The 12,801-nt window shown below is 49.4% G+C and overlaps 1 protein-coding gene across 4 annotated transcripts in view; it reads right to left on the bottom strand.

Annotated features, from left to right (window-relative positions):
• Positions 1-12,801, bottom strand: part of ANKFN1 (ankyrin repeat and fibronectin type III domain containing 1) — a 254,019-nt gene that overhangs the window by 1,853 nt on the left and 239,365 nt on the right. For all 4 annotated transcript variants that reach the window (XM_076072300.1, XM_076072298.1, XM_076072299.1 and 1 more), the window contains 8 exons: positions 10,727-10,826; positions 10,444-10,576; positions 9,258-9,377; positions 8,577-8,798; positions 7,709-7,875; positions 3,324-3,477; positions 2,117-2,282; positions 321-487 (listed from right to left, as the gene is read on the bottom strand). In XM_076072300.1, coding sequence (XP_075928415.1) covers positions 321-487; positions 2,117-2,282; positions 3,324-3,477; positions 7,709-7,875; positions 8,577-8,798; positions 9,258-9,377; positions 10,444-10,576; positions 10,727-10,826 — 1,229 coding nt within the window. The remainder of the gene's footprint in view (positions 1-320; positions 488-2,116; positions 2,283-3,323; positions 3,478-7,708; positions 7,876-8,576; positions 8,799-9,257; positions 9,378-10,443; positions 10,577-10,726; positions 10,827-12,801) is intronic.

Here is a 12,801-nt window from a genome sequence, read left to right as displayed (position 1 = left end):
GACATGCGCACGCGCCAGAAATTCTCGCTCGTTCGCTCGCTCGTTCGTTCGCTCGTCCCACTCGCCTCGTGCGTCGCGAGTTCAAGAAGCTGAGAACCGCTCGCATGAGTCGTACGCGATCCGTCTTACGCGCGCGACTTGACGCGCGCGGAACGAGTAAATGCGTCGGGACGTCAGTTGGGCTGGCACTGACACGTGCATCATACAGACTTGTAGTGGTGGATTAATCATGGTCGACTGCACATATCCGGCACCACACCTCCCGTCCCCCTGCGTGGACCTCACCTGTGTGAGATCCCGTGTCCCCCTGCGGGCCTCACCTGCGTGAAGTCGGCCACCTGCTGCTGCCTCTGCTTGGCGACGAGCAGCTCGTCGTCGGACAGGGCCTCGCGCAGGGCCTGCTGCGACAGCAGCGACTCCAGCTCCAGCCGAGCCGACAGGCGGCAGTAGCGGCCCAGGAACGAGGGCGAGTAGCGCCAGAAGTGCACTGCACACGCAAGCACCGCGGTGGGGAATCGTTGCCCCTCGGGAATATCACGCCACCAAACCCGACCCTCCTGCACCGCCCCCTCCCCTTGCACGCGCAGCCACGCATGCACGCAAAGTTCTGAATGCGCTCCAGGGAAGGGTAGTATTGTTTTCGGTGTTCATATTTTAAACCTTTGCCGTTCCGATGATGTACATGTATGTCATCAGTTTTTTTTTCTTTCGATTCCGGAATAAAACTGAAAGTAAAACAACTATATCGGCACGTCTTCAGACTATCATGCCACGCATTTGAAGGCGTACCGAGACTCCCACAAGGCCATGTGGGAGGGCATGTGGCACGGTTTGGCACCAGCTATCATAGAGTGCAGTCGTATCACTATGGTTCTCTGCGGTGAGTACAATGCCTTTGAAAACAGCGGCGCTACGAAGCCTCTCAATAAAATTAATGCTGAGCCGCTCGCGTGCATTCTGAGATTTGGCAATGAACGGGACACCCACCCTGCAACTTGCAGTTGTCTTGGAACGGGAAAGGGAGTACAGGCTTAACAAGGCCAGCACGTCCGTGCAGTGCGCTTGCTCCAGCACTACATGTTCCAGTTCAGTTCCCGAAGAATCTCCCAGCACGTGGAGAGAAACATCCACACGCTCTACTATCACACCACACACTTCACTATCACGCCACACGCTTCACTATCCAGCCACACACTCCACTATCCAGCCACACACTCCACTATCCAGCCACACGCTCCACTATCCAACCACAGACTCCACTATCCACACACTCCACTATCCAGCCACACACTCCACTACCCAGCTACACACTCCACTATCCAGCCACACACTCCACTATCCAGCCACACACTCCACTATCCAGCCACACACTCCACTACCCAGCCACACGCTCCACTGTCCAGCCACATGCTCCACTATCCAGTCACACACTCCACTATCCAGCCACACACTCCACTATCCACACACTCCACTATCCAGCCACACTCTCCACTATCCAGCCACACGCTCCACTATCCACACACTCTACTATCCCCACACTCCACTATCCAGCCACACTCTCCACTATCCAGCCACACGCTCCACTATCTACACACTCCACTATCCAGCCACACACTTCACTATCCATCCACACGTTCCTCGACTGGGATCTCTGAGATCCACCAATTTTTCCATATTCAGCGTGGTAACCACGCTGCAGGTTTTGACCCTGGGATGACCATGTGCCTTTTGTCTGCACGGTGGCCAGGCTCTGGGATTCCCTGCCCCTACGAGGGACTCGCAGTCGATGGAGACTTCTAAGTCCCGGCTGTGACCCAACCACGTGTCTAACGCGGTGGCCTCCTCTCTCTCTCTAGCTCTCCATCTCTTTCAGTCTTTCTCTCCCCGGCTACGTCTCCATGATATTGCTCCTTTTACATGCACGGCGCTCTGAGATCCATTGTTTACGGGCGTCCCATACATCTGCATCTTGTTTGTTTTATTATCATAAACACGACCTGGACTCGTCCTCGCTCATCGTCCACGGTCTGACGACGTAAAGAAAAATCTGCGGTGTTTCCTCCCCCCTCCCCCCCTCCCCGGGTGGCGGTGAACCGCGGGAGCGAGGGGGTCGTACCGAGCTCGAAGATCTGCAGCGGCAGCGTGAGGAATCCGGCGTGCGGCGTGTACGGGTTCTGGCCCGGCGCGGTGCACACGGCGTGCGCCGGCGGCATGAGCAGCAGGAAGGAGACGCCGTGGCTCAGCTCCAGCACCTCCTGCGTGTAGACGCGGAAGTCCCTCGCCTGCGCAGAACCAACACGGACGCTGCGTTCCCACGACGGGAGAGTCGATTCGGCATCCCCCCGTGCCCAATGGCACAGAGTGATGGGAGTTGTGCCCAGACGGTGATTGTGATTGGAGATGTAAATATATATGTATGTTGAACTTCTTTCACACCGTAAATAGCCAACCGTGCTAATCAGGGGTGCGGGGGATGGACAACAAACTAAACACAGAAAGCAGTTCTCAATGAATCAGTTTTCAATCTAGATACTGATTTTAAAGTGCATAGCTCCCAGGGGCTTCCAAATATCGGAAGGAAGAGCGTTCCAGACGGCCGCAGAAGCGCATCTGAAAGCGCCGTGCGAAGCGGCGGTATTGGTGGAAGTCCGGGCCAGGAAGCTCAGCGGTTGGCCTATGGATAGACTCACTTCTGCCACGGGAAAGTGGAATTTCCACCATTGGCTCTGGAGGGCTGTCAACAGGAGGTGAGCACCACTTGAATCCTCATTTGAGCCGCAAGGAGACTGCTGTGACCTGGCGTGTGAGTGGAAAACTGGCCGTGGTGTTTCGAAGTGGCTGGATGTTAACAATTTCGTCTGGTATGCAGGAGGTCGTGGATTCGATCCCGACCCTGATGCCTGCTGTATATTTGGAGGTTGCGCGTCTCTGTCCCCGTGGTCGCGTGGATTTTTTTCTGGGTCCTCCCTGATTTTTACCTCCACATGTAGAATTAACATCACCACGTGTTCAGAGTATTTGGCTGCTAGAAATTTCCACGTGATAAGCCACTTCGTTGAGCTATCATTTGTGGCTACATAGCTCATTGGGCCTTACCTGGTATAATAAAAACAAATAGTTTAAAAAAAGTAGTTAAAAAGTTAACAGTCGGTGTCATGATTTAGGACTGTCGCTCGAAGCATCGATTTGTTTTCTCCTCTGGTGAAACAGCGGCCTCTGGTGGCGTGGAAGGCGACCATGCGCTCCCATTCACCGAGCAAGGTGCAAGCTCGTCCGAAAAAGCGGCCCCAACAAGGGAGTCTCGACTCGCACACCGCCCTCACCTGCTGCACGGACACGTTGATGCGCGCGAGCAGAGCCTGCACCGCCGCCGTCAGCTGCTGCTGGAAGACGCCCTGCGGACCCTCCTCGTGGCCCGCGGCCCTCCACACCACGGGGCCCGGCCCACCGACGCTGCGCAGCCACGCCCACTCCTCCCTGATTGGTGAACACCGCACGCACGCCCGCCCGCCCGCCCATTATAACGGCAGAGGGAGACGCGAGCCACGGGGGGTGGAAAAACCACTTCTACATTCACTGATCTGACATGATAAATCACTTCTACATTCACTGATCTGACATGATAAATCACTTCTACATTGCTGATCTGACATGATAAACCACTTCTACATTCACTGATCTGACATGATAAACCACTTCTACATTCACTGATCTGACATGATAAACCACTTCTACATTCACTGATCTGACATGATAAACCACTTCTACATTGCTGATCTGACATGATAAATCACTTCTACATTCACTGATCTGACATGATAAATCACTTCTACATTGCTGATCTGACATGATAAACCACTTCTACATTCACTGATCTGACATGATAAACCACTTCTACATTCACTGATCTGACATGATAAACCACTTCTACATTGCTGATCTGACATGATAAATCATTTCTACATTGCTGATCTGACATGATAAATCACTTCTACATTACTGATCTGACATGATAAATCACTTCTACATTCACTGATCTGACATGATAAATCACTTCTACATTGCTGATCTGACATGATAAATCACTTCTACATGGCTGATCTGACATGATAAACCACTTCTACATTACTGATCTGACATGATAAATCACTTCTACATTCACTGATCTGACATGATAAGCCACTTCTACATTCACTGATCTGACATGATAAACCACTTCTACATTCACTGATCTGACATGATAAACCACTTCTACATTCACTGATCTGACATGATAAATCACTTCTACATTCACTGATCTGACATGATAAACCACTTCTACATTCACTGATCTGACATGATAAACCACTTCTACATTCACTGATCTGACATGATAAACCACTTCTACATTCACTGATCTGACATGATAAACCACTTCTACATTCACTGATCTGACATGATAAATCACTTCTACATTCACTGATCTGACATGATAAACCACTTCTACAGTCACTGATCTGACATGATAAATCACTTCTACATTCACTGATCTGACATGATAAGCCACTTCTACATTGCTGATCTGACATGATAAATCACTTCTACATTGCTGATCTTACATGATAAACCACTTCTACATTCACTGATCTGACATGATAAACCACTTCTACATTACTGATCTGACATGATAAATCACTTCTACATTCACTGATCTGACATGATAAACCACTTCTACATTCACTGATCTGACATGATAAATCACTTCTACATTCACTGATCTGACATGATAAACCACTTCTACATTCACTGATCAGACATGATAAATCACTTCTACATTCACTGATCTGATGTGATAAACCACTTATACATTCACTGATCTGACGTGATAAATCACTTCTACATTCACTGATCTGACATGATAAACCACTTCTACATTCACTGATCTGACATGATAAACCACTTCTACATTCACTGATCTGACATGATGAACCACTTCTACATTCACTGATCTGACATGATAAACCACTTCTACATTCACTGATCTGACATGATAAACCACTTCTACATTGCTGATCTGACATGATAAATCACTTCTACATTGCTGATATGACATGATAAATCACTTCTACATTACTGATCTGACATGATAAACCACTTCTACATTCACTGATCTGACATGATAAATCACTTCTACATTGCTGATCTGACATGATAAATCACTTATACATTGCTGATCTGACATGATAAACCACTTCTACATTCACTGATCTGACATGATAAACCACTTCTACATTACTCATCTGACATGATAAATCACTTCTACATTCACTGATCTGACATGATAAGCCACTTCTACATTCACTGAGCTGACATGATAAACCACTTCTACATTCACTGATCTGACATGATAAACCACTTCTACATTACTGATCTGACATGATAAATCACTTCTACATTCACTGATCTGACATGATAAGCCACTTCTACATTCACTGATCTGACATGATAAACCACTTCTACATTCACTGATCTGACATGATAAATCACTTCTACATTCACTGATCTGACATGATGAACCACTTCTACATTCACTGATCTGACATGATAAACCACTTCTACATTCACTGATCTGACATGATAAACCACTTCTACATTGCTGATCTGACATGATAAATCACTTCTACATTGCTGATATGACATGATAAATCACTTCTACATTACTGATCTGACATGATAAACCACTTCTACATTCACTGATCTGACATGATAAATCACTTCTACATTGCTGATCTGACATGATAAATCACTTATACATTGCTGATCTGACATGATAAACCACTTCTACATTCACTGATCTGACATGATAAACCACTTCTACATTACTCATCTGACATGATAAATCACTTCTACATTCACTGATCTGACATGATAAGCCACTTCTACATTCACTGATCTGACATGATAAACCACTTCTACATTCACTGATCTGACATGATAAACCACTTCTACATTACTGATCTGACATGATAAATCACTTCTACATTCACTGATCTGACATGATAAGCCACTTCTACATTCACTGATCTGACATGATAAACCACTTCTACATTCACTGATCTGACATGATAAACCACTTCTACATTCACTGATCTGACATGATAAATCACTTCTACATTCACTGATCTGACATGATAAACCACTTCTACATTCACTGATCTGACATGATAAACCACTTCTACATTCACTGATCTGACATGATAAACCACTTCTACATTCACTGATCTGACGTGATAAACCACTTCTACATTCACTGATCTGACATGATAAACCACTTCTACATTCACTGATCTGACATGATAAATCACTTCTACATTCACTGATCTGACATGATAAACCACTTCTACATTCACTGATCTGACATGATAAATCACTTCTACATTCACTGATCTGACGTGATAAACCACTTCTACATTCACTGATCTGACGTGATAAATCACTTCTACATTCACTGATCTGACATGATAAACCACTTCTACATTCACTGATCTGACATGATAAACCACTTCTACATTCACTGATCTGACATGATGAACCACTTCTACATTCACTGATCTGACATGATAAACCACTTCTACATTCACTGATCTGACATGATAAACCACTTCTACATTGCTGATCTGACATGATAAATCACTTCTACATTGCTGATCTGACATGATAAATCACTTCTACATTGCTGATCTGACATGATAAACCACTTCTACATTCACTGATCTGACATGATAAATCACTTCTACATTGCTGATCTGACATGATAAATCACTTCTACATTGCTGATCTGACATGATAAACCACTTCTACATTCACTGATCTGACATGATAAACCACTTCTACATTCACTGATCTGACATGATAAGCCACTTCTACCTTGCTGATCTGACATGATAAACCACTTCTACCTTGCTGATCTAGTCGAGGAGTATAAACCACCATCACACAAACTCCGGTTATCCTCTCAACAACTTTTGGCGATCCATGGCACAAAGACGGCCACAGCACCGCGTGCTTTCAGCATGCCGCTTCTGCTGCCGTCTGGAACGCTCTTCCTTCCGATATTAGGAACGAATTTCTTCAGAACTCCTCGTTGTGTTTCGTTCTTCCACACCTCCAATTAGAAAAGTTGGCGTACGGAAGGGGACCCCCCCATTTAATTTCTTGCAGCAGGGCCCAGGCCAAACTCGCTACACCACTGCGTGTGAGTGGGAGTGTGCTGGAGGGGGTTCAACCACAGCGGCTGAAGTCTCCACTGCGGCTCAGTGGCGAGATGTTAACTCCCTCACCTGGTATACAGTAGGTCGCGGGTTCAATCCCGACCCTGACGCCTGCTGCTGTACATTTTGGAGGTTACAAGTCTCTCTCCCCGTGGTCGCGTGGATTTTTCTCTGGGTCCTCTGGGTTCATCCCTCCACATTTAGAATCAACATGACGCGTTTAGAGTGTTCGGCTGCTATCAATTTCCACTTCATTGGGCTGTCGTATGTGGCCAGGTCTCTTCTGAACAACAACTATACAGCTCAGTGGGCCTTACCTGGTAAAAAAAAAAACATATTTTTTTAGAATGGGTGAATATTAGCAAGCAATGCCTCACTGCCAGACAAATCCAAAAGCAGAGTGGCTCCCATTGCGGCAAAACGCAGCGCGACTGCACCACCACGCCGAGGTCACCCACCGTGACACGTTGGGGTTGTCGCGGATCTTGGAGTGGCAGAGCATGTTTGGCATCTTCTGCGTCACGAGCACCTTGATCTGCTCCACAGAGCTGCACAGCTTCAGGTAGCCCAGGTAAAGGCCCGGTTCCAGCAGCTGGCTGCTCATGCGCTGGTACGACACCTTCTCCTGTGGACGCATCGACGGGACGGAAGGATGAGTTCAGCTAGCCAAGGCAGACGCACGCTAGGGCTTTCCACAGGGGACTTGTGGCCAAATAGCTTCAAACTTCTCACATTTGCTCACCTGCCAGAGCTCTGCTGTCTCAGGTTAAGCGCTGAGCTCATTTCAAAATGACAGCAATCGGCAAACCCCTTTTCCGTTATGGTCACACACCAAGAGCAGGACGTTTCATGTGAGGTCGGCAGGGACCTGGGTATAAGGTGACAGGGCCCAAGCTATTTTCCTGACTTCACGTTGTCCCAAGACAACCATCATTTTCTCCCGGCTCAGAGAAAGGAAGGCCTGACTGATTCCGCGGCTCATCTCCGTGTAAATTAATATTCGGTTTTCCCAGGGAGGTGAATATTTGTTCCTGCCCACGAACAACCGTTCTGCTCAGTTCTCGTCATGGTAAGGACCCAAATGGTTGGCCAGAAAAAGTAAAATACCATTAAAACAAGCAACTGGGTCACGTAAGTCTATAAAGCGGTTTAAAAATTATGGCTTTTATTCGAAAATTCTTGGGTGTATTCATATACTTATATACACGTGACGAAAGATTACTCTCTTGCCATGCCAAGGTGGGGGGAACGAACGTTCACACCGCTGGGAGAACCGGCGTCGCTTGGCACGGCTAACGTTCCCGTAGCGACGGCGCTGGCGGCTACCTGCAGGGTGATGATGAGGGCCTCAAGCGCGGACGGCTCCTCGGGCGTGGAGAGCGACTTGCGCTGGCTGAGCAGGCGCGACACGGGCTGCCAGCGCAGGCCGCCGGGCGCGTGCTGCAGCGGCTCTGACACCTCGCGCAGCGTCAGCAGCACCGCGTTGCCGTGCCGATCCTTGAGCGGCTCCAAGTAGGCACGCCCGAGGTCGCTCACGCCCAGCGCCGCCTGCGGGGCACGGGCTCTCGCGTGTCAATCCTCAGCCTCCCTTCTCCCGAGCTTTCGCAAACGCGCCGACCGACTGAACCGCGACCGTGGCTGGGCGGTGAGATGCGCGGCCCTCCGTGCATCTCACCGAACACCGTCGGAACGGGATCGGAAGAAAAAACTGACGACGTACACGGGCGCACGTACAGTTGATGATGATTGCTGGTGTTGCAGTCGAAACGTCGTGAGAATTTTATTGTTTTATATTTTTATTATTTTATTGTTTCCCTTCTACGTGACTTTACCGAAAGAACCAAGAATATAGTTCGAAAGAAGTTCAACATAAGTGGTTTTTACTCTAAACAAAGATTTCCCCGTGGAGCCTACACAGACTGTTGGGGCAAGTGACGTTAACGAGCGGCACATACGCTAGCCAGCGATGACCCCTGATCCCACCACCCCCTCGCGCACGCCCCTCACCTGCATGTGCGAGACGGCCACGAGGATCTTCTGCCGTGCCTGCAGGGCGGAGGAGCACGACGAGAGCGACGACATCACCCTGTGGCGGAGCCAGTCCACGTCGTCCCACATGCACGAGACCTGCAAGTGGCACCGAGGCAGCAGGGCCGTGAGCCGAGCGTGAACGGGGTGGTAGGGCGACAGGGTGGCAGGGTGGCAAGGCGGTGGGGTGGCAGGGTGGCAAGGCGGTGGGATGGTGGGATGGCGGGGTGGCAAGGTGGTAAGGCGGCAGGGTGGCAAGGTGGTGCGGTGGAAGGGTGGCGGTGTGGCAGGGTGGCAAGGCAGCGAGGTGGCAGGGTGGCAAGGTGGAAAGGTGGTCAGGCGGCTGGGCGGCCACGCGGCTTGACGGCCGCCGAATTCGCATTCACATACACCGAGAGAGATCCCCCCCCCACGTCCAGCGGCTGAACAGCTTTGTTGTCGGCATAGGCCGTGATCTATCCACTGATGGATGAAGCCATCGGCCCACCTCTCACGGGCCTGCGATGCCGCAATCGATTTAGCGCTCGACGCGTGACCCAGTTTCGTTACTCTTTGTCCGTGGTGGAATCCCTCTTGGGAGCATTCCGCCCCTCCGTGGACTGCCGCTCCGTTTAAGACGGCTCGCCATCGTCCCTCCTAGCGATGTGTTTTTTTCACCCCAAGCTCGTGATCTCTCTACCGTTGAGTCTGTTCTCTATTCCGTGTGTTCCACTTCCACACTCGCTCACCTTTCAGCCTTATGTTCCCCTGTGTGAAGCACAAATTAAATGTGTACGCACGTCACCCGACACCCGTAGCGCAAGCTGGATCATCGATACGAATCGATACGACATTCCGCCCCTAGTGCAACGTTGTGCTTTTCGTTCGTGTTGCCATTTATTAATTTGTTTATTCTTTTGTTGATTTTGCTTGAGAGATGGGTTTTCATTCGCTTGGTAGTGGCTGTATATGAGATTTGGTCCCCTTATATATCAATGTACAGCATTGTGGGATGCTATTGGCATGACACTATATAAAATGAAAGTAGTATTATTATTATTGTTATTTGGACTGAACGATGTGGGGGAGCCATGGGTGAAACTAAGGGACATCTGTGCAAAAGAGCGTTATAGCTCATCGGATTCCTCCAGTATGAATAAATATTCTGACTCTGATTATCTCTCACCTTAGCGAACCAGAGGAAGTCCTGGGAGATGGAGCTGGAGCAGGAGTCGTCCACCTCCAGCACAGGCAGCTGATCCTCCTGGGTGACGAGGACGCTGTCCCCGTCGAAAAACACCGATGCCAGGTACAGCCCTCTGTCACACAGTCACACACACACACACAGACCAGGCACAGCCCTTCACGATCGTGAAGCGTAACTGATCCAGCCTGCTTCATCGCGACGAGACACGGTTAACGAAGAGGTGAGCTGCTGCGCACGCGGAAGAAAATCCTCGCGGCCTCACCTCTTCATGGTCTTCACGAACTTGGTGTTGGAGTGGAAGAGATGCTTGAGGCTCTTGGAGACGGAATGCTTGCGGCCGGCAGCCTGCAGTTTCGGGTTCGCTGTTGCGAGAGGCGGATTGATAAACAAACGGGACCGCAGACAACGACCCCCGCGTCGCCGCTCGAATGTTGTACCCCAGTGGGCGCGTGCCGACTGAAACTCATTCAAGCAGCATGGAGCGCGTGTGAGATCCATCGTATCGTTCAGCCACAGGGGACTGGCTTCGTGGCCGTTATTTATTAAGGAACCCCCGTCTCTCGTATTCACCAGCACAGTGCATCGCGGCTTTTGGAATATTGAAGGTTTTCTTTTTTTGCGAATTAGAAAACGATTATCTGCTTGTTAGTTTGGATGGCCGACCCCTGGTCTGCACTGACTCTGAAGAGACACTTGAAGGTTAACTCTCCTCCCTAAGGGCTACCTGGCGCTTTATTAAAGGCTTGTGAAATATCGAGGCTTTTTTTTGTCACCGAATTCTAAAAAAGTCGCTCTGGTTGTTATGTTGGGTGCTGACCCCTGCTTTAACGTGAAACAGTTTTTTTATTTTTTTTATTGTTAGATCACGTGAATTAAAATGTGTCGTAAACCCACCTCCACCCGACACAACCCATTTGCACAGGTTTGTCACGTGGAACAAAACGTGCCAATCAGTTGCTCCTTCAGCACCGCCGGTTGCGTGTTAGAGGGGTCGGTGTTTACGGCACATTTACAATCACGCGACCTACGTGCCTGTTAAATAGTCCCTTTTAATGGTTCATGCCAATTGGCAGGGGTGTGAGCCCAATCGTGCCCCCTTCCCTCCCCTTACCCCGTGGGTAGCAGGCCACTGTACCTCTCTCCCATACTGCCTGTGCTTCTACATCTTTAGACCTCCTTTGCCAGTACCAAAAAGGAATAATAGGGGTTTTCCCCTTTTTTTCTGGCAACAAAACTGAAACCTTTTTACGAGGATTCATGTTACTGCAATAACCACAATACCTGCAGTCAAAATGCATGAAGTCAAAATGCATAAAGAAAGCCATCCCTTGGTGCGGACCAATCAGTTTCAAGGACAATGCATATATTATCATAGTATGCTTTTTGTTTGCATTTTGACTGCAGGTATTGTGCTTAATGCAGACATGAATCCTCGTAAAAAGGTTTCAGTTTGGTTTCCAGAAAAAAGGGGAAAAACCCTGTTATCATGCCTGCGCTTTGTAATGGATTCTTGTTCAATCACAAACAACAAAAAGACTTCACGCAAATTGAATGAAAATGATATGCTAATGATACATTTAGGCTGCTCCCGAGCACCTATTGAGCTGGGCGTGACACACGCGGTGACTGCTGTACGGCCAGAAGCCACAAGTGGTCATCTTTACTCCGTTGGGGTTACACTGCAGAGCAGTAGCAGCAGCAGCAGCCACGGCTCTCCACTGGCACGCTACAGCCCTGGGTCATGCTCGCAACTGAGATTCATCCCCCACTGAGATTCATCCCGCACCTCTTGATCAGCACGGTTGGCTACGTACGATGCGAAAGAAGTTGGACGTACGTGCGTCCCGGCCTCCCGAGCCATCACGTGGTTCAATAAAGTCAACTTGAACCGCGTCTCCCCGGCGCCGATGCTGACACGGCTGGGTCACACCGAGCCCGGCAAATAGGGGTCGTGACCCCATCATCGCTCACGGGGACGGGCCAACGGGGGCTATAGACAATTGTTGGTGCAGGGAGCCCCCCCCTGTGTGTGTGTGTGTAGTGAGTCCCCTGTGTGTGTGTAGTGAGCCCCCTGTGTGTGTGTGTGTATAGTGAGCCCCCTGTGTGTGTGTGTAGTGTGTCCCCTGTGTGTGTGTGTAGTGAGCCCCCTGTGTGTGTGTGTAGTGAGCCCCCTGTGTGTGTGTAGTGAGTCCCCTGTGTGTGTAGTGAGTCCCCTGTGTGCGTGTGTAGTGTGTCCCCCTGTGTGTGTGTGTAGTGAGTCCCCTGTGTGTGTGTGTAGTGTGTCCCCTGTGTGTGTGTGTAGTGAGCCCCCTGTGTGTGTGTGTAGTGAGCCCCCTG

This window comes from Petromyzon marinus, chromosome 37, assembly GCF_048934315.1.
Source record: "Petromyzon marinus isolate PM22_M1 ecotype Great Lakes invasive population chromosome 37, UKy_Petmar_22M1.pri1.0, whole genome shotgun sequence".
Classification (NCBI taxonomy): domain Eukaryota; kingdom Metazoa; phylum Chordata; class Hyperoartia; order Petromyzontiformes; family Petromyzontidae; genus Petromyzon; species Petromyzon marinus.
This window is presented reverse-complemented; position numbering and strand designations above follow the sequence as displayed.